At 42.2% G+C, this 21,209-nt stretch overlaps 2 gene segments (V, D, J or C); both read left to right on the top strand.

Moving 5' to 3' along the window:
* The first annotated feature begins 8,733 nt into the window (after window positions 1–8,733).
* LOC116867079 lies at window positions 8,734–9,382 on the top strand. The segment is given in 2 exon segments: window positions 8,734–8,782; window positions 8,950–9,382. Coding segments are annotated over 2 exon segments (459 nt in total).
* Window positions 9,383–19,419: 10,037 nt separating this feature from the next.
* On the top strand, window positions 19,420–20,600 carry LOC116867081. The segment is given in 2 exon segments: window positions 19,420–19,521; window positions 20,153–20,600. Coding segments are annotated over 2 exon segments (432 nt in total).
* Window positions 20,601–21,209: the final 609 nt, after the last annotated feature.

Raw genomic sequence — 21,209 nt, 5'->3', positions numbered from 1 at the left:
TGTTATCTCTGACTAAAAAAAAAAAATTTAAAATAAAAAAAATCAATAAATCAAATAGTTGTTTTTCTGTAGAAAGATCACATGACTTTTTTGTGAAATGATCCCAGGGCATGGCTTTCAAAAAAGTTCAAGTGGATAAATGATGGTTCATGGAATGATTGGTGACTGGACTCCCAGGATGGATGGGTGACTCTCTGCCTCCCGGCTGAAGATAGTGTGTGTAAATAAATGATTATGTTCAGACCTTTGCATAATTGCAAAGACCAGGATGAGTTTTTGTCTGGGTTTCTGGCGGTCAGTAGTTTATCAAAGTACACAACCCTGTTCTGATTTAGCATTTTGACTTCCATGATAGCGAGCAGAGCAGAAGTATTCATTAAGTACTCATGAGAGCAGGGCTCTGGCTTAAGTCTCATCACTGCACTAAGCACATTACAGGCATGTAGCCTGTGTTACTCAGATGCGTTTCCAGACTCACATATGCACACACACAATTTCTCTCCAGCCTTCTCCGGGGTTCTCGTGCTACTCCCACTTAGCTTGGAGGACAATATTTCCTTTCTTAGGAAGAAGACAGAGGAAATGCCCCAGAGCCCTGTCTGAATACTTTTCAAAGAATTCTTTCTTCCTTTCTATATATCTCAACTTCTCTTATAGGCTGGAGGCAGGTGAAGGGCTTAGGGTTTCAGGAGAAATTTATCACTCTTACCAAGACTTATTAGATATGCCTAACTTCTTAACTTAGATTTTATAGAAATTTTTCCATATTGACCTCAGTCTTAGATGAAGTTATGAAAAACAGGAAAACTCACTGCTTAATTGTTATTAACCATTTGTTTCCCACAATGAAAGCTCATTTATATTATGTTTGATAGTTATATTACTTTTTACTTCTGTCTTTTAAATAAGATCCGTAGCCTCTACCTACTGGTCCATCATGTTAGTCAGTGTGTTCATTCCTCTCAATGTAAGGCAATGTAGAGAGAATATTTCCTACTCTAGACAGTCAATGTCAGGGAGTCTGGCTGTCTCAGTTGGTAGAATATGCGACTCTTGATCTCTGGATTGTAAGTTTGAGGTACATGTTGGGCGTAGAGATTACTTAAAAAAAAAACAAAACACCAAAACCAAAACCAAAAAAAAAACAAACCCAAAAACAAACCAGTGCCATAGCCGCCCCCCCCAAAAATTCCTAGCATCATTAATTGGGTTTTCTTTTTCTAAATTCTCTAAGTTCTTTAAAATAATTTCACATTTTTATCACCTCTTTCTTGTACATTTTTCCCTCTGCAGTTTCTAATTACCTTTATTTTTACTTTTGTGGAAAAGAATAATATAATTTCATTTTCTAATTTTTTATATTCTTTTAATTACTTATCTACTAAGAAGAACCTACCTTCTTCTTTTTTACTTTTTAAACTTTTGTTGGCTTAAAACTCCCAGTTGTGGGAATTTTGATTAGGGATTCTGCCTGTTCCTTTCTGAATCCCTTTCCAATGATGCCTGAAGTAACAATGGACAGGACAAGGCTTACTAGAAGAACTACTTCTGTTTGGCCTCCAGAGGGCGATGTTGTACAAATGAGAAACAAAGTTGAAGCTCCGCTTGTTCCTTTAGCTCCTTCCTCCTTCCCAGAGTTGACTTGAGGAGTCCCGATGGAGCCAGCTCTTTGCAGACAGTGGCATATGAAGAATTTAGAAGTCGAATTTGTCAAGGAAAGGACTCTTCTAAACTCTCTGGAATGTGCTTATTGTGCTTATTCTGGAATGTGCAAGATTCTGGACTCACTGACTCAGCATTGATGTTTCAGGAGGAACCGGAGCCCTGTCGGTGACCCAGTCCGATGCGCACGTCACTGTCTCTGAAGAATCCCCTCTGGAGCTGAGGTGCAGCCACTCATCTTCTTTCCAGCCCTATCTCTACTGGTACGTGCAGCACCCCAACCAAGGCCTCCAGCTTCTCCTCCTGTACATATCAGGGGACGCCCTGGTTAAAGGCATCAAAGGTTTTGAGGCTGAATTTAGGAAGACTAAAACCTCCTTCCACCTGAGGAAACCCTCAGCCCATGGGAGCAACACGGCCAAGTACTTCTGTGCTGTGAGTGACACAAAGTCTGGGACTGCAGGGGGAGATGAACACAAACTTCTGGAGAATGTGAGACTTCAAGTGACTCAAAGGGACCAACCTGGGGCATTTTCAATAAGATCTCATGTTCTATTAAGACAAGAGGGCAGAGGGGACTAAACTGCTTAGCTCTTGTGCAGACATGGTGGTACTCTTCAAAGAATCAGGATTTGTGAGGAAAGGACAATTCATGAGAAAAACACAGTGGCTCCAACAGACCGGAGGCTGGAACTTGTTCAGACGATCACTTCCTATGGGACAGTGGTTTTGTGTGGGAATTGCCCATCTAACCAGCGACCAGGCAGGAGAGTACCATGACAGTCTATGCTGATAGTTTTCATCTATTAGGGGGGACTCTAGGCCTCCCCCTAACTGAGCAACTTTTCTTAAGATACTAGATAATTCCATCTATGTGTGTCAATATTTGAAAATGGAAAATGAAGGTTAACAGTAGAGGAAGGGACTGAGGAAAATGTGATAAAATAAGATCACTAAGCATACAGGGAGAAAATTTACTGAAAGTTTCTGTCATTTACTCAGCTCCTCCATTTTAATATAATCTCAAAGAGGTGGAGCTCTGATCTCCATAAGTGCATTAATGGATCAGGTTGAGGGGGACCAGGACTGTGCTAATAAGACAGAGATGATTACTGGAGCGCAGTTGAGAATAGGAATCTGTTAGATCCAAGTGGGCTGGAGGCTCCAGTAGAAAACACTTATATTTTCCTTTTCTCCTAATTTTTATAACTAAAAATTCTTAAAATGAGCTTCTACTCCAATGACTTAGAAATTATTCCACTATCACTGATAAAATTTTTTCTCCCCCATCTCCTCTGGGGAAAGAGACAAAGAAATGAAGGAGCTGAGGAATGAAAGTAGAGAGAGAAGAAAAAGGAGATGTGTAAGGAAAGATGGGGAGGAAAAGGAGAAACACTTTGTCTGAACTCCAAAATGTGGTCCTCATCACATGTTCAGAGTGGAATCAGCCATGGAGGTCTCAGGCTATGAAAGGAAAGGATTGGGTGGGAAGAGAGGGGCTGGGAATGAGACCAAGGTGGCCATCCTGTATGTGTCCTCTTTCTTTTACTACCAATTGAAGTCTTATTGTAAGACATATACTATATTTGGTTATAAAACAAATCTATATTTTCTACATTTACAAAATGATTTTAATTCCTTTCATTTGAATATACTTACCTAACAAAGGAGGTTAACAAAATGATATACACTCTGAAACAGTTTTCCTTTATTATATATTCCATATAAATAAGTTCTCCATTCTCTGTTAAAGTACATATGCTGATCCCTGTTTAGAAAGCAGCCTCCCTGCAGTTATCTCCCAGGATGTATTGACCCAACAGGGTCCCTATTTCTGTCTGAGTTGTCATCTCATTTTCCTTACCCTCTGTTCAGACTTTCCATACCAAAAACAGTTCTGAAAAACAAAACAGAAAGACTGGACTGGGAAAGTTGGATATCTTCCTTTAGTCCTTCCTCTCCCCCCTCCAGCCTGAATCCTCCACCTCCAACACACGCACACCCCCGAGAAACCTTACACACTCAGCCAGGGCTGGGCCATCATGGGTAGAGTTTCCTGTTAAGAAGGAAAATGACAAAGCTCAAATGTGAGCGTGATTGGTGTTCTGTGATTGTGGTGAAATGGACTGACTGTAAGAACACAACTTATCTAGACCCAAGACTCTATACGCTGCACAGAAGGGGTGTTGGTAACTAAGCAACTCGACAAGGAATCATGAGAAGACACTGGGGAGCACTGCTGGGGCTCCTGTGGCTTCAGGTTTGCTGTGAGTAGGGATGTTCTAGATGGGGCTGGGGAGTGGTCCAGAGCTGGAAGGGGTGGGGGGAGGTGACACTGAGCTCCTAGAGTCCTACATCCTCAGGGGTGTTTCTTGGGATACTTCACAGGTTTAAAAACTGCATCAGTGACTCCCCAGTGATATCATTGTTTTTCTCTTTCCACGCAGGGGTGAGAAGGATGAATGTGGAGCAGAGCACTTCAGCCCTGAGCCTCCAGGAGGGAGGCAGCTCTACTCTGAAGTGCAATTTTTCTAGCAGTCCAAACAGTGTGCAGTGGTTCCAACAGCACCCCAGGGGCGGCAGCCTCACCTGGCTGTTTTACATAGCTTCAGGGATGCAGCACAGTAGGAGGTTAAACTGCACAGTGAATACTAAGGAATGGTCCAGCACCCTCCACATCGGGGCCTCTCAACTGGAAGACTCAGCCACCTACCTGTGTGCAGTGGAGGCACAGTGCTCCCCTGTGATCTGCAGCCTGGACCCAAACTGCAGCTGCTCCTGTAGCCCCCGCCCTTCCCCCAGGAGGTCTTGTACAGCAGCGGTGTGTAGCCTTGAGTTTCCTTATTCATTTGGTCAGTCTTTTCCTTCTCTCTATAATTATAAACCTATACTGCTAACATGGAGCCCTTAGAGATTCTAAAAACAATGGCAAGATTCAAATCCATGTTTAAGGAAACAGTGGAAACATCCAACTCATTGTCAGAATCTAGAGCTTCAATGAGCAGACACTAAATAGGTTCCTATGGTGTGAACCCCACCCATGTTGTGTGCGGCAGGTACAACTCACCTGTTAATATGAACACATAGCTCTGCTTTGGAGAAGGGTGAAAAAGAGCCTGGTTTTATTTGGCCCTGCTTATGCCTGTGACTTTTAGTTCCTGGAGGTTCTGAATAACAAATATAATAGCAAAGTAGCTAACGTTTGGATAACAGCATGTGCGGTGAGCATTGTACAAACATCTTTAGTATCATGTCATCTCCTTGACACCTTATAATGCAGGTGTTGTGTTGTCCCCACCCCCATTTTTTTACAACAAGGGTTAGAAGCTTAAGAAATAAAAAGGTAACTGACTTTAAAAAGCCAAGTTCCTAATCCACAGGCCCACTCTTGGAAGAGAAGCAATCTGACTTCAGATCCCATGTTCTCAATCCCTATACTCTGACTACCTTCTCAGAAACTTACAAATTACATTATTTACAGTGATAAATATGCAGAATCTTTTCATAAAAGTCAAGGAATAAAGAAGCATATTTTGATAATTTTCCACTAGTGACATCTAAGGAAAAGCTGGTTTGAGGTCCCTTATGAAGTGAGGACTCACCTATTATCCTCATTTCTACAGAAGCACCCGCTGCCTCCCCCAGAAGGTCTCAGTGACCCAGGCAGCAGAGGCCAGGAGATAAATGAGACCAGGGTCATCCCATGATTCAACCCTGGGCCTACCAGGCCCTTCCAAGCCACTGGGGATCTGCTTTCTTCTAAGAGAGAAGTAGTCAAAATTACTTCATTTGGAGATCATCCAGATGTGCATTCACTCAACAAATATTTATTCTGTAGTGTGATATGATAAGCACCAGTATCTGGTTGAAGATATCTAATTCCACAGTACAGATAAGTTTCCTGTAGGTGTGGAATTTTTATTCTAGGGATAGGACAAGGAAACAATTGCATAATTTACTTCAAGATTTAAGTGACATTAAGAAAATAAAGTAATATGAAAGACAATCACAGTGATGACATCTGAGCTCTCTGGAATGATGACATTTGAACTGTCTTCAATGACAAAAATGACAAAAAGCAAGATGATAAAACCTAGGAGAAGGAAGTTTTCAAATGCAACAATGGCCATGAGGCAGAAGCAAATTTGGTATATTTGTGACAGAAGGCTGATGTTCCTAGAAGGTAGTGAGGGGAGAGTGGTAGTGATATGTCAAAGAGGTAGTTAAGGGCCCTATCATATGTGGCCTTATACCATTATGTTTACATTCATATATTATTCTGTATGAAATGGGAAGCATTTGAGGGGTTTTAAGTAGGTGCTCTAGTCTGATTTATGTTTCAGAAGGGTCATAGTCCATGTTCAGGGGAACAGCTCATAGGGGGACATGGGGGCCAAGACTATGGCACAAAGACAGAAGAGCTTCCAAGACCCAATCAAACTTGATGGAGGCCAAGTTCTGGGAGGAATCCTATAATACAGTCACATTTTCTGTATATGAAAATTTTGGAAGTAAGCTATTTTAAGAACAATTTGTCAAAACCAGTCTTTTCCCATGCTAACTACACCTCTGCTGGGCTTGCCCTTGTTTAGGTGGTGTTGGAGTGGCTCCAAACATTTTTGGGAATCTGGCAGAGGTGAGATTGAGTTGAGGACACATTTAGTTTACATTAAATGAGATATATTTAACGTGATTTATAGTGATTTCTATATATAGTTAAGTTTCTGCTAACCATTCCCAGTGTGGAATTGCTTTCAGGACTGTTCCTTCCACCTACTTTTGTCCACTCACCTAGTATTAGGATGTGAAACTGCACAAAACTAACTTGGATATGTCCTATGGCCCTCACTACTTAAGGACGTGGGTAGAAGAAGAGAATCAAGGTTTGAGATATTCAGAGTTGTGTCATATAAGTAATTAACCTGTTCTAGGTACCTTCTATCAGTGGAATGAATCATAATATTTGTCCTTTAGTGTCTGGCTTACTTCGCTGTAGCCTATTTTCCAGATTCATCCATGTTGTAGCATGTCTCAGTATTTCATTCCTTTTTAAGACTGAATGATGTTCTGTTATAGAGATATATAACGTTGTGTTATCCATTTGTCATTTGATGGACATTTGGGTTATTTCCACCATTTGGCTATGATGAATAATGCTGCTATGAACATTCATGTACAAGTTTTGGTAAAAATATGGTTTTGGATCTGAGACTTGAAGAATAAAAAACAATTGGGCAAAGCTAGCAAATTCAGGGGATTGAGGATCAGAAGTATAAGATAGTATCAGAAGTATAAGATAGGAGAAGTAGTCTGGGGCCAGATCTTGTGGATCTTTGAAAGGAGTATAGGTTTTATTCTAAGTATAATATCAGAGTCATTGACTAAATAAGAGCTCCACATTGACATGATCTAGTTTATGTTCTAGTACTGTCTTGCTGCTATGTAGTGAGTGGGTTGTAGAGGGCAGAACTAGGAAGGAGACCAGTTGGAAGACTATTGCAACAGTTCAGGTGAGGGCAGATAATAGCCTGGATTAAGGTTATGGTGATGAATATTGAAATTTGTGACTGCATTCAAGATGTATTTACTAGTGGTTGCCTGAGGGGAGAGGGTGGAGGAGGGGCAACACGGGGGAAGGGGAGCAGGAGATACAGGCTTCCAGTTATGGAATGAATAAGTCATGGGAATAAAAGGCACAGCATAGGGAATATAGACAGTGGTACTCTAGTAGCACTGTATGGTGCCAGATGGGAGCTACGCTTGTGCAGAGCAGAGCATAATGTTTAAACTAGTCAAATCACTATGTTGTACACCAGAAACTAATGTTAACACTGTGTGTCAACTACACTAAAAAAATTAATAAAAATTATGTATTTATTTTTCATCAGGTTTTTTTTAAATTGAAATATAATTGACATGTAACACTGTGTAAGTTTAAGAGAGAGAGTTGGGGGAGAGGACCAGAGGGAAAGGGACAAGCAGACTCCATGGTGAGCACAGAGCTCTAGTGGGGGCTTGATCCCACAGCTCTGACATCATGACCTGAGCCAAAATTAAGAGTCAGATGATTAACTGACTGAGCCACCCAGGTGCCCCTATATACTACATCTTCTTTATGCATTTATCCATTGACATTTTCCTGATTTCAAGTAGACTAAGCCTGTTGAAAAAATGTGGGAAACATGTAACTTCTTCAAATTTATTTAAAGTGACTCAATACTGTGTTGAGAAGATGTGATGGAATTCTGAACCCTACCTTCTTACTATGCTTGCTTTCTGCTAATCCACATAACTTCTGATTGGAGACACACTCAGAACTGTTGTAACACAACACAGATCCTCACCAATGTGACTGGGGTCATGTCGAATCCTGTGAGAAAACTCCACGAAATGGAGGGCAAGAGTCTTCCTGGGTCAAGGCTGGATTAAACATGGGAGGATCCCTGGAGTGTTTTCTTGTCCTCCTTTAGATGGATCTGATAAGTTTGGAGAATCCTTAACTTGCTCTTGTCATTTAAAGCTAAGAGATATTATCACTGAAAGCTACAAGATAATGGTTGTTCACTTGTCTCACTTGATTGCCTGCACGCAAATCACATCTCACATGTAGCCCACATCCTGCACATAAATCTATATCCTGTTTGTAATTGGATCTTGTGGAAGTTATAAAAGAAGTGATTGTAAGAAATAAAGATGTCTACTGATCATCAGTTGGTGGTCCCCCCCATCACTTCAGCTCCCATCACCAGGATCCCCACCGCAAAGGTGACAAGAACTTAATTTATTTAATCTATTGCTGTTTTGTGTGTTCATCTCCCACAGATACAGGAGAAAAGAGGATTGGTCCAGCTGGTTTTGCAGTTGGGGACCCGACCACAAGATGGCGAAGCATCTCTGCTGATGCAGATTATGTGAAAGGGTCCTCTTGGTTGTGAGAGTAAGTTAAAGACAGAAGCAGATCCCTGTGTAGACAGTTTAAGAAACCACTGTGCATTTGAGGAAGGAAAGAGATAACCTGGTAATAAAAGTAACTTTCCTGGCTGGAGATTGCAGATCTCAGTTGGAGGAACAATGAAGACACTTACTGGAATGTTCCTGTTCTTGTGGCTGCAACTGGAGTGTGAGTGGAAAACTTTTGGGTAAAGGGTGTCTTAGTATTAGAAGTCTGAAAAGGAGATTAGCTTTTTCCAGACTTCCTGAAGTTGCTGCACCAAAGAAGAAACAAAAACTCTGGAGAATGATGACCTAATGATTTTGTCTGACTTTTTTTTTTTGTTTTCCCCACAGGGTTGAGTAGAGGAGAAGAGATACAGCAGCACCCTTCTTTCTTGACTGTCCGGGAGGGAGACAGCTTTGTTATCAACTGCACTTACACAGACGGTGCCCCCGACTACTTCTTTTGGTACAAGCAAGAACCTGGAAAAGGCCTCCAGTTGCTTATATATACTCTTTCAAATGTGGTCAAGAAACAAGAACAAAGACTCACCGTCCTATTTAATAAGAAGGACAAACATCTTTCCCTGCAAGACACAGCCACCCATCCTGGGGACTCAGCCACCTACTTCTGTGCAACAAGAGCACAGTGGTCCCCAGGCACCTGCAGCCTGCCCCCAAACCTAAGACTGGGGTGGAAGCCCCACTCTTTTTCCCTTTGTCACCAGCTTTCAAGTCAGAGATTTTGCCATATTCCATCTTAAATAAACATTATTTTAAAAATATATATATATAAACATTCTAAATGATCTTAAAGAATGTCAGTTTCAGAATGACCCAATAAGTGTAAGAACATTTGGAATGAACACTTAAGGGAGTTAGTGATTTCTTAGTTAAGTATCTGGGCTTTAAGTTTGATGTTTTGGGTACTGTTCAGAGTTCCACTTTCCAAAGGACATCCTGGTGTCAAAGTCAGGGAGTACTCTTCTTGATGGAAAGATTTTTTACCTTTTATTTTTTAAAAAAGATTTTATTTATTTATTTGACACAGAGAGAGAGAGAGATCACAAGTAGGCAGAGAGGCAGGCAGAGAGAGACGGGGAAGCAGGCTCCCTGCGAAGCAGAGAGACCCACGTGGGGCTCGATCCCAGGAGACCAATGCGGGGCTCGATCCCAGGACCCTGGGATCATGATCTGAGCTGAAGACAGAGGCTTAAACCCACTGAACCACCCAGGTGCCCTGATTTTTTACCTTTTAATAATAGCATTCATTAATTTTTTCTGATTATAGAAATATTAACTTCATGTTATAGGAGGAAAACGAAAAATATATATAAAATAGGAAGTTCAAACAGAATGCAATTATCCAGATAAATCATGGCTAACATCTGGTATACCTTCTTTATTAAACTCTTGTTAAAGATTAGAAGCACACGGACTGGTATTTGAACTTACTTCCACTTAACATTATATCATAATCTGAGCATTCACATTTATCAAATCTTAAGAAATTGAACTTTTAATGATTTTATGTCATCATTTTATTTCTTCTTTAATCATTCCCTTATATTTGTGGGAATGATTAAATACTTTTCTTAATTCAAATGTTACCCTTTAAATAGATAGCTTGTTATATGTGGTAGCCAATAATTATAGTACCAATATGAATGATAGTAATAACTAGTATAAAGACAGTGGAAAAAACAAGGAATGGACTTGAATATGAAAGACTTTGAATAAAACAAAAGAGGAATTCTAAATTATGGGGAAGAACAGGATTATCCTCAAATTTTGTTGAATCAATTGTTCAGATAAGAGGTTCTCATACTTTCTCCTGAAGCATCCCTACAGGGGAGGGCCACCAAACATGACCTTTTCCTTCTTGAAATCTGGATGTGTGGGCAGAGTCGCCCAAAGTAGTCTGGCAAAAGTACAAATAATCTCATGTTTACTTTAAAATTTTTGAGTTATCATCTTTATTTTACTGCATTATATATCCATATTAATTTTAACGCGACATAATCTTGTAAATAATTTACCTATTCTTCAATTTTTCAGTAATAAAAGTGCTCCTAGCTGATGCATGATATTTATTACATGTTTTATCTTGAGGCAAGAGTACTCTAATTTGAAAAGCACAAAGTTGACTATTTGAAAACGAAAGTGTTGCAAAATCAATAAGCAATCCATAAATATTGGTTGGACAAATAAATGAAGTACCTCACATGATGAAATAAATTCCAGAGAGATTAAAGTAATTAAATCAAAAGTTGTTAGTAAAAAATAAAAATGCGTGTTAGTCAACAAACTGAAGAAGAATTTTCTAAACTTAAGAACAGTGAACAAAATCATGGGAAAAATAGAATAATTGATTACATAAATATTAAAAACAAATTTATTATATGTAAAAAATGACCAAAATTACATTCAAACCAGTTTACTGTTAACTTGCTGTTGATCTCACAAAAGATTAATAATTCTTCTGCATAATTTCTATATGCTTAAAAAGGAAAACATTAATATCGAAATAGGTAAATATACAGAAGATGTGATGAGGACACTTGCACAGGAAAAAAATAACATGGTTCAAAACACATGGAAAATGTTTAAACCCACTGGTATTCTTAAAAATGTATAGAAATAACTTAAAAAAAACATTAGGGAGTTGTAGGAATAATTTAATAGCAATATTAAAGAACAGAGAATTCAAGCAAGATGTAGTGAAATAAACATACACTAGTGGGAGAATAACTTTGTAAGCTATTTTGGAAAGTAATTAAAAAACATGACTTAGTAAAAACCAGATTAATTTCCTTGTAATTTTTTCCCTGGAAAACTTGTCTTCAGGAAAACCCTCCATGCATATGAAAATAATTATTTACAAAGTTATTTGGGAAGTTATTTATATTCCCCAAATTTAAAATGAAAATGTCTAATCTTAAAGGGAAAGGCTTGGGGTGCCTGGGTGGCTCAGTAGGTTAAGTGTCTGACTCTTGATTTCTGCTCAGGTCATGATGTCAGGGTCCTGGAATCAAGCCCCATGTTCGGCTTCCTGCTCAGCAAGGAGTCTGCTTGTGGATTCTCTCTTCCTCTCCCTCTGTTCCTCCCCCTGCTCTTTCTCTCTCTCTCTCTCTCTCTCTCTCAAATAAATAAAAAAATAAACCTTAAAAAAAAAAAAAAGGGAAGGGCTCAGTCGTCCAAATGGAATATTATATAGCAAATAAATGGTATTTGTAAAGAGAATCTATAATGGTTATCAAGATATGAGCTGGTGTGATTGCTGTTTTTTAAAAAAAGACCTTATTTATTATTTGCCAGGCAGAGATCACAAGTAGGCAGAGCAGCAGGTGGGGGTGGGGGTGGGGGTGGGGGGAGGGAAGCAGGCTCCCTGCTGAGCAGAGAGCCTGATGTGGGGCTCAATCCCAGGACCCTGAGATCAGGACCTAAGCCAAAGGCAGAGGCTTAACCCACTGAGCCACCCAGGCACCCCGTGTGATTGCCACTTAATCTTGCTACATAGGGAAAATATGAACAGCACAAAGTTTGGAAAGTAATTCACAAGATATTGATAATGTATATCCTTGCTTAGCAGAATAAGTAGTGATTTTTCTCTTCTCATTCTTTTTTCCATTTTCTAAAATATAAGCCTAGTTGATTTAAGGTATCTCTAATCCTTATCTGCAAAGCCTCTAAAATTCCTCCTTGCTCTGAAGCTCAGTGAACTGTGGTTCACACTATGGTTCACAGTGAGAGGGCAGGCCCAGCAGCCTGCCTTGCATCCCTTTTCTTAGATAGTTCCCATTTACTGCATTCTTACTGTGTGCAACGTATGTACAAAGAGTTTTATGTACATTAGTCCATCCAGGTCTCCTCATAACTTCTGATGATATTTCTGTTTTATACACACTTACATTAAGTAGCTTGCCCAAGCTCAGTTAGAGATTAAATGCAAAAGTGGGTTTCAGAGCCTGGACAGCTTGAGGCTGGAACACAATCCACAATGCCGATGAACCTCTGTCTCCAAATTTTTCTTGTGGACAAACGTCCAGATTAAATGTATAGGATTTTTATAAGATTACTTACTTGCTGAAAAGCCTCTGTAGGGTTTTTTTGTTGTTTTTTTGCTAATAGATAAGCTATAAACTCAAGCATTCAAATTTTTTTGTATCTAGACCCAAACTCTCCTTCCAGCTTTATTTCTCAGCATATGCTAGCCCATTCTCTTCTTTCTTCCTTCCATGCATTCATTTGCCTGTCTGTCCATCTATCCATCCCTCTATTGTTAAAGCCACAGAATGGCCTAAAAGTATTTGAGGAAGTGACAATACACCCACCATGTCATTAACAAAGTAGGAAAGAAATTCTGATATATGCAATCTGAGGACTGTTGTATTAAAAAAAAAAAAAAAATTGACCTTCCAGGGAGCATGGTTCTGCATGAACTGGGAAACTTCCCTGATTTGAGTTTCTGCTGGATTTAAAGTGAGTATTTATTATGCTATTCCAACAAGATCAAGAAGAAAGATCTCTTGAAGTCAAAGTGTTGGGTCCCCCAGTAATGGGGCTGTGATTAAAGGAGCGAGACTGATACAAAGCAAAGGTCAAGCAAAGCTTTATTTCATGCCAAGCATCAAGAATCAAACCGAACGTTCAGGGACACACCTCTTACAAGAGAGGGTGACCCCTCTCTGTTTCACAGACTAGCTTTTATAGAACAAAGGCCACATGGTTGGGCCTGGCCACACACAGGTGGCCAATGAAATTGTAACACACAGAGAAAGCTGCACAGTCATGCTAGGTGACCAATTAAATTACAATTTACCCTAGTAGACATTTGAACCAGCCTATCACCTTGGTTAGAATTGGTGCCCAAAAGGTGCTCAAAGGGCGGGGCCCATACTTTGGTAGCTAGGAGACAGTATGCTCCCCCACTGATTGAATAACTCCACCTGGCCTGACCCACCCTTGTATTTGGACTTTGTTACCTGGGACTGGTTTCCGGGACTTTTTTTTTTTAAGTAAGTTCCCCTTGAGGGGAGGAGGGGGAAGAGTCAATTTAAGTTCTACAACAAAATGGCAGTTCAACCAGGGTGGGGCCACTCTGGCTGAAGAGGCCCTTACCTTCCCCCCTTTTCTTTGGAGATTAGTCAAATCTTTGACTTTTCAGCCAGTTCTGAAACAGAATTTCTCTCTTAGGGCTATGCAGAGCCCCCCCCGCCCCCCCCTTATTCTAGAAATAGTATGTCAAGCCTTTTTCTATTTCCCACCTATACCTTAACGATAGGAGCAACAATGAACTCAATGAACTCATTGTTTTTTTTGAGTCTTAGCTCAGTCCACGATCGGTGGGGTCCACTGGCAGTGGCATCCGTCTCTGGGGGGGCGTCCTCTTCCTCGGCTCGTTTGACATGACTCACATGAGTCCAGGCCCTGACACCGTCTACTTTTATTGCCGTGGGGGTGGTCAGGATGACAGTAAATGTTCCCTTCCAGCAAAGCTCTAAGTTTCCCACTTGGTGGCGGCGTATCCAAACCAAGTCCCCATGTTGGTAAGGATGTGGCTCCACCTCTGTCTCCGTCTCTGCATGGGCAGTTTGGATCCCTGCGTGGGTTCTTTTTAAGACAGACTGTAATGCCTGCAGTGACTGGAGTACAGACTGATCAGTCATCTCTGCTAGGGCAATCTCTTATCGCAGAGGGCAGAGTGGTGGGGGTGTCTCCCAAACATTATTTCAAATGGGGTCACCTTGTTTAAGTAGGGCGTACATCATGCCCTGAGGAGAGCGAAGGGAATGAGATCCACCCATCCTCCACCAGTCTCCAGAATTAGCTGTGCCAGGGTCTCTTTTAGAGTCTGGTTCATTCTCTCTCCTTGCCCAGAACTCTGGGGCTGGTAGGCACAACGTAGTTTTCAATTAGTGCCCACGGCCTTGGCCAATGCCTGTGAGACTGAACTCACAAATGCAGAGCCATTGTCTGACCCAATTGCAAGAGGTAACCCAAGCCTCTAGTAGCTTTTTGGCTACCATTCCTGCCATCTCATATTTGGCAGAAAAAGCCTCTACCCAGCCTACTGTCCATATAGATGTTGGTGGTCTTACCCTTGGCCATCTGTAGCGTCTTGGTGAGAGCAATCAGCTCTGCTTTTTGCGCCGAGGTTCCGCGTGGCAGGGCTGTCATCTAGAGTTCCTGCTCAGGAGAAACCACCGCAGCCCCCACATACCTCTTTCCATCGACCATGTAGCTACTCCCTTCTGTGAACAGAGTCATCTCCGCATCCGGGAGGGGAGTGTCTCTAAGATCCGGCCTTATTCCTGCGACCTGGGTTAAGACCTCCCTGTAGTCATGTGGGTGCTCAGCCAGCTCCTCTGGTAGCAACGTGGCTGGATTTAGCACCGCCGGGGGCCGGAAAATCACTTTCAGTTCATTGAGGAGGAGGGCCTGATACCCTGTCACTCGGGCATTTGTAAGCCACCGGTCTGCTGGAGTCTGGAGAAGGCCCTTGATAGCGTGGGTGGTGGTCAAGATGAGATTTTGACCCAAAGTCAATTTGCTTGCATCCTTGACCAGGAAGGCCATGGCAGCAATTATGCACAGGCAAGGGGGAACCCAGCTGCTACTGGATCTAGCTTTTTGCTAAGATAGGCTACTGGCCTTTGCCAAGGCCCCAGAGTCTGAGTCAAAACTCCCTTGGCCACCCCTGCCTTTTCATCCGCATACAAGTGGAAGGGCTTGGTAACATCTGGGATGGCTATTGCTGGGGCACTCAGTTAGGCTGTTTGTAATTCCCAAAATGCTCCTTCTGCCTCAGCTGTCCACTCTACCATAGTGAGTCCTCCCTTAGTCAATTCGTAGAGAGGTCGTGCCATCTCCGCAAACCACGGTGTCCACAGCCTACGGTAGCCCACTGTCCCAAGAAACTCCCTCATGGAGATCAAAGCCTAAATAAGTGGCGTGGCTCTGACAAAGCTGTACTTTCATTGCTGACACCCGATATCCATTTCCTGCAGAGTCTGTAAGAGAGCTCTCGTCCCCCGCAAGCATGACCCATAGTCCTCAGTGGCTATTTCCACTATTCCCACTAACTCAGTCAGATTCTTCCTTTCAAATTCTTCAATTTTCTGAAGTTTCCTCCTTATATCTGGGGCTGACTGATTGGCAAAGGCAAGATCGTCTAAATGAGCTATTGTACAACTTCTCTGAAGTTTACCTCAAGTTATCTAGCTTAGGTAAACAAACACTTAAAGACAACCAAATCTAGAATTTAACATCCATAAAGGATGTTAAATGTTAACATAATTTTTCTTTCTAAAATAACCCTCATTTCCAGAGATAGCCAAATCAGGACTAATTCACTTGAAAAACAAGTCCAGTTTTAACAAACTTGGCCTAATTATTTACGTAAGCTCAGCAAGAACAGGAAGTGATCATATAGATCTTTTAGAATCTGCTTTGCTGGAACTTCTTATAAGGAATCTCTAGGTTGAACTTTTAGTAGCCTCTCCGGGCCAGAAGCCAAGCCACGTACTTGCCATCAGACATGTCTGCAATACCTGTCAGATTGGGTGAATTCCTCTTCCTGAGGTCTTGCCCCTGCCAGGGAGTGACATTCTTTACTCACCTGGTGAAGCTGCTGGGAACTCTGTAAGCAAGGTATCAGGCCAAAAGTTCCAAAGGGCTTTATGGCTCCAGGTTTCATAAAGTCAACCTTAGTTCCTTTAAACTGTCTCATCATATCTGAGTCTTTTCAAATATGACATTCTAGTCAAAGCCTTGGTAAAGTAACCAGAGTTTCCAATGGTGTCCTGTTACAAGGAGAACAGATTCTTATTGAACTTATGCAAATGACTGATTGCCACAGAAGAAAGAATACTTACTGAGACCTTTTGGTTTCAGAGGTTCAGACAGAGAGAAAAGTTGAATGCCTTGATTCGTTTACAAATGAGTACTTTTGCATCTCTGTAAGTTACAGATAACTTAAGAAAAGGTTTCCCTAGTCTGGAGGGGCAAACAATACAGAACCAGTCATGTTTAAAACATTAAGAGGCACATAACCTTTCAGTTCATCTAGTCCCATGTTACTAATTCTGGTTTAGTCTGAATGCAGCTTTTACTTCTGGAAATTGTTACCCATTTCAGTTCCAGGATTTTAAGATATCAAAGACCTGTATTTGTCCTGAAAGTCTCCCATATGAATTTCCTTTAGGGTGGAATCCATCTTACAAGAGAATTAAAACAATAATGAATGACAAAAACTCAGAATAGATATGGTTAAATATAAAGTGATGACCCTTATCAAAACATTAAAGCTTTAGGAAATGTATAGAACCTCTAGAGTAGTTAACAGCATTTACCCAAATGTAACCCAAGGTTTATCATTGGTTTAGCAGTACTCCCTGAGTAACTTAGCATATCAAGGAAAAGCCTTATGAGTCAAAGAGATCTCATTTACAACTCTGGGCAAGCAAAGAGAAAACCATTTACATTTTTTTTTTTTTTAAACAGATCAATTAACTAAGAAAACTTTGCCTTTTTAAAGAGAGAAAACCAGCTTTTTTCTACCAGTGTCTTTCCTTTTTTCCAGCTTCTCCCCGTGGGCCATACCTGGAGCTCCTCAACTAGACAGACAGAACCAGACCCAGCAGCCAGTCAAGATTTTCTCGGTCTCTTGCAACTACCCACTCATGGGGGTTTTCTCGGGCCCCTACAGATGCTCACCAGTGGGGATTTTCTCAGTCCCCTACAGACGAGCCACCCAGACCCAGACCCAGTGTCCCTCACCCAGAGCCTGACACTGGTGGGGGTTTTCTCGGCCCCCTGACCACCGAGGAGGACTCAGACCCCTAGACGATCTACCAGAAGAGGGATGGGGCGTCCCCACCTCCACTCCAGCCCTGGGGAGCATGGCTGCATCCAGCTTCTCCCCGGTGGGCCATACCTGGAGCTCCGCAACCAGACAGACAGACAGAATCCCAAGATCTTACCTCCGGAGGCTTTTCCCAGAAAGTCTGATGCTGGCTCAGTTCTCGTCATTTAATCCCAGACGAGCCCCCAAGGTTGGGTCCCCCAATAATGGGTCTCCCAATAATGGGTCCGTGATTAAAGGAGCGAGACTGATACAAAGCAAAGGTCAAGCAAAGCTTTATTTCACGCCAAGCATCAAGAATCAAACCGAACGTTCAGGGACACACCTCTTACAGAGAGGGCGACCCCTCTCTGTTTCACAGACTAGCTTTTATAGAACAAAGGCCACGTGGTTGGGCCTGGCCACACACAGGTGGCCAATGAAATTGTAACACACAGAGAAAGCTGCACAGTCATGCTAGGTGACCAATTAAATTACAATTTACCTTAGTAGACATTTGAAGCAGCCTATCACCTTGGTTAGGATTGGCGCCAAAAGGTGCCCAAAGGGCGGGGCCCATACTCCTTGGTAGCTAGGAGACAGTATGCGCCCCCACTGATTGAATACCTCCACCTGGCCTGACCCACCCTTGTATTTGGACTTTGTTCCCTGGGACTGGTTTCCGGGACTTGTTCTTAAGCAAGTTCCCCTGGGGGGGCGGGGAGCAGAGTCAATTTAAGTTTTACAACAAAATGGCAGTTCAACCAGGGTGGGGCCTGGCTGAATAGGCCCTTACAAAAGCCATAATTTTCCTGCCTGTGGGAAGGCCAGGAGGAGTGAAGAGAGGAGGTTCACTCCCTGGATCTGAGCACGTTCCCTAGAATTCAGGCATGTGCTCTCCTGTGCTTTACATTGTCGACAGCTGGTGACATCCTCTGGCTGTTGTAGAAAAAGAATAGTGAGGGCGGTGGAACTGAGCCCTTTGGAAACATGATCATTTGCCTTGTATCAAACCTTAATACTGCAAATTCCCTTTTCTGGACCGAGACGAGCATTCATATAGTCCTGCTACTTCAAGTAGAGGCATCAGCATTGCCAGGAATCTTGTTAGAAATATAGACTATCCAGTCCCACTGGAGACCCAGCTGTGGGGGCCACAGACTGGCAGCCCCAAAATGGGCCACTTTGGCATGAAGGTTATTTTCAGTTAAAAGACAATCAAAATCCAGCAGATTCAGGAAAAGCTCTTATCCAGACCCCCCCCCCAGCCTAAAAAGAATTGAGATAGGGTATCTGCTCCAGGAAGACTGTAAATAACTACATTATACTATGAATTAAGTATGGTAGACAGGGAGGAACTTAACAAAGCCTGTCTGATCAAAGTCTTCTATGTCCCATTGTCTCTGAGTCCTCCAGCAAACATTTGCTTAGCAAATACTTACTTTTACATCTTCTTGTGAATTACTTCCTTCCCTCTGAAGTCCCAGGCCCCTAACCCCTTCTCCTTAGTTCAGAATGATGTAGAAACCTCATTTTGCCTTTGAAATTTCCATGTCTGTGTGGATTCCCTGTAAGCACATCAGATTTAATTTTCTCTTATTAATCTGTCTCATGACGATTTGATTCTTAGTCTGGCTAGAAGGATGTTGTAAGGAACAGGATAGTGATAGTGTTGATCCTTGACATAATGAAAAAGAATCTGTATTTTAGCAAAATCCCTAGGTAATTTGTATGTACAGTGAGAAGCACTGGTCTTCAACACACTTCGTCATTGTAAAAACCTTCTGAACACAAGATGGCGCTGTTTCCTATCTATTTGGCTCCTCCCTCTTGTTTGAACCGCATTCACTCTAAAGCTGGATGAGGTCAGTGAGTGTCTGTAGAAGGCTGTACAAGCTTGTCACTGATTGGGTAGAAAGCAGAAACTTCCTCCCACAGATGAACTCCAGTGACACCCACCAGACTAAAGGGAATGGCTTTTTGTTTGAGGAGAGTGAGTCCACATGCCAGGCCACAGCTGGGGAGAAGAATGAAGCTGTTCCTGAGAGTTATTCTGGTGATTTTGTGGTTTCCAGTGGACTGTGAGTTGGAGGCTTCCTGGTGATGAGGGCCAAGAGATCCAGGCACCCAGCCCACAGGATGGAGATGGGAAGGGCCAAGATCCATTCTGCTGCTTCTTTAGTTATATCTGGGGTGGTGGAAAGGAAATACGGCACTCTTTTAAAAAAATTTATTTATTTTAAGGGTGCCTGGGTGGCTCAGTCCTTTAGTGTCTGCCTTTGATCAGGTCATGATCCCAGAGTCCTGGGATAGAGCCCCCATCAGGCTCCCTGCTCGGCAGGAGCCTGCTTCTCCCTCTTCCACTCCCCCTGCTTGTGTTCTCTCTCTTGCTATGTCTCTGTCAAACAAATACATAAAACCTTTAAAAAGAAAAAAAGATTTATTTATTTTAGAGAGAGAGAGCATGTGTGCATATGTGAGTGATCCAGGGGTGGGGCAGAGGGAGAGGAAGAGAATCCTAAAGCAGACTCCCTGCTGAGCACTGAGCTGAGTGCAGAGCCTGATCCCAGGATCCTGAGATTATGACCACAGCTGAAATCAAGAGTCGGCTGTTCAACCGACTGAGCCACGCAGTTGCCCCCCAAAAAAGACTCTTTTGAGTGTCAGTGTAGTGACTAAACCTCTTGTTTCTGGTATTGTGTTTCTGCCTAGGGGTAAGCAGCCAAAAGATGGAACAGAATCCGCAGTCCCTGAGCATCCAAGAGGGTGAGAAGGCTGTGCTGACCTGTAACTACACGAATTATTCTCCAGTGGTCTTCCAGTGGTATCGACAAGATCTGGGAAGAGGCCTTGTCTTCTTGCTACTAATACGTGAAAATGAGGGTGAAAAACAGACAGGAAGACTGAGAGCCACTTTTGATAAGACCATCCAGCAGAGTTCCTTTTATATCACGAAGTCCCAGCCTGCCGACTCAGCCACCTACTTCTGTGCTGCAGACACACAGCAGGGCCCTGCCACCTGCTTCCTGCACCCAAACTCTGCCAGCGGCTCAGTCAGCAGAGCTGCTGGCTGTGCTGACCTCAAGGGCTGACCCCAGCTCCAGGCAGAACAAGTGGGGGCCACTTGAAAGGGTTAAAGGCTGTGAGTCAGAGCCCTGGATCTACCTCCAGCCTCTGATTCTCTCCCTGCTGATACTGCTCTGTGACTTTGAGCAGCTCCTGAGAATCGCTGGTCTCATTTGCCTCATCGGAACATGAAGGGCTAACCACATGATTCTCAAGTTTGTCTCAGCTCTGACATTCAGACAGTCTAAGTTCTCAGGAAAAAGAAATATGCCCTGAAGAATGCCAGAGAGCAAGAAAAGAGGATTTATGTGCAGGCATGCACATGTTTGTGTGTATGTGTATCTGTGTGTGTGATTAAGGACAATTAATTCTGCCCAGTTTTTGTGACTAGGCCAGAACAGCCCGAGACATATACAGGGTTAAACACATTCCTTTTAAACATTAACTGTATATTCCCCCACATAAACAACAAAAACAAACAAACCAGTCTAAACATTCCTGGGACACTTTTAAACTGAACCTCAAATGATGATGATGGTAAAAATAAAAAATTGACCTGTGTTTAAAAAAAAAAAAAATCAACCAAGTAATATTGAAAATCTAATTGTCTTTGTTAAATGATTCTTGCACTGAACAGCATTCTATCCAGTAAGCAGAGGGAAGCTCTGCAGAGCTGCAGGAAAGGAAAGTTTTTTTTAAAGGC

Source organism: Lontra canadensis, unplaced genomic scaffold, assembly GCF_010015895.1.
Source record: "Lontra canadensis isolate GAN:19392208 unplaced genomic scaffold, GSC_riverotter_1.0 scaffold12, whole genome shotgun sequence".
NCBI classification, from domain to species: Eukaryota; Metazoa; Chordata; class Mammalia; order Carnivora; family Mustelidae; genus Lontra; species Lontra canadensis.
This window is presented reverse-complemented; position numbering and strand designations above follow the sequence as displayed.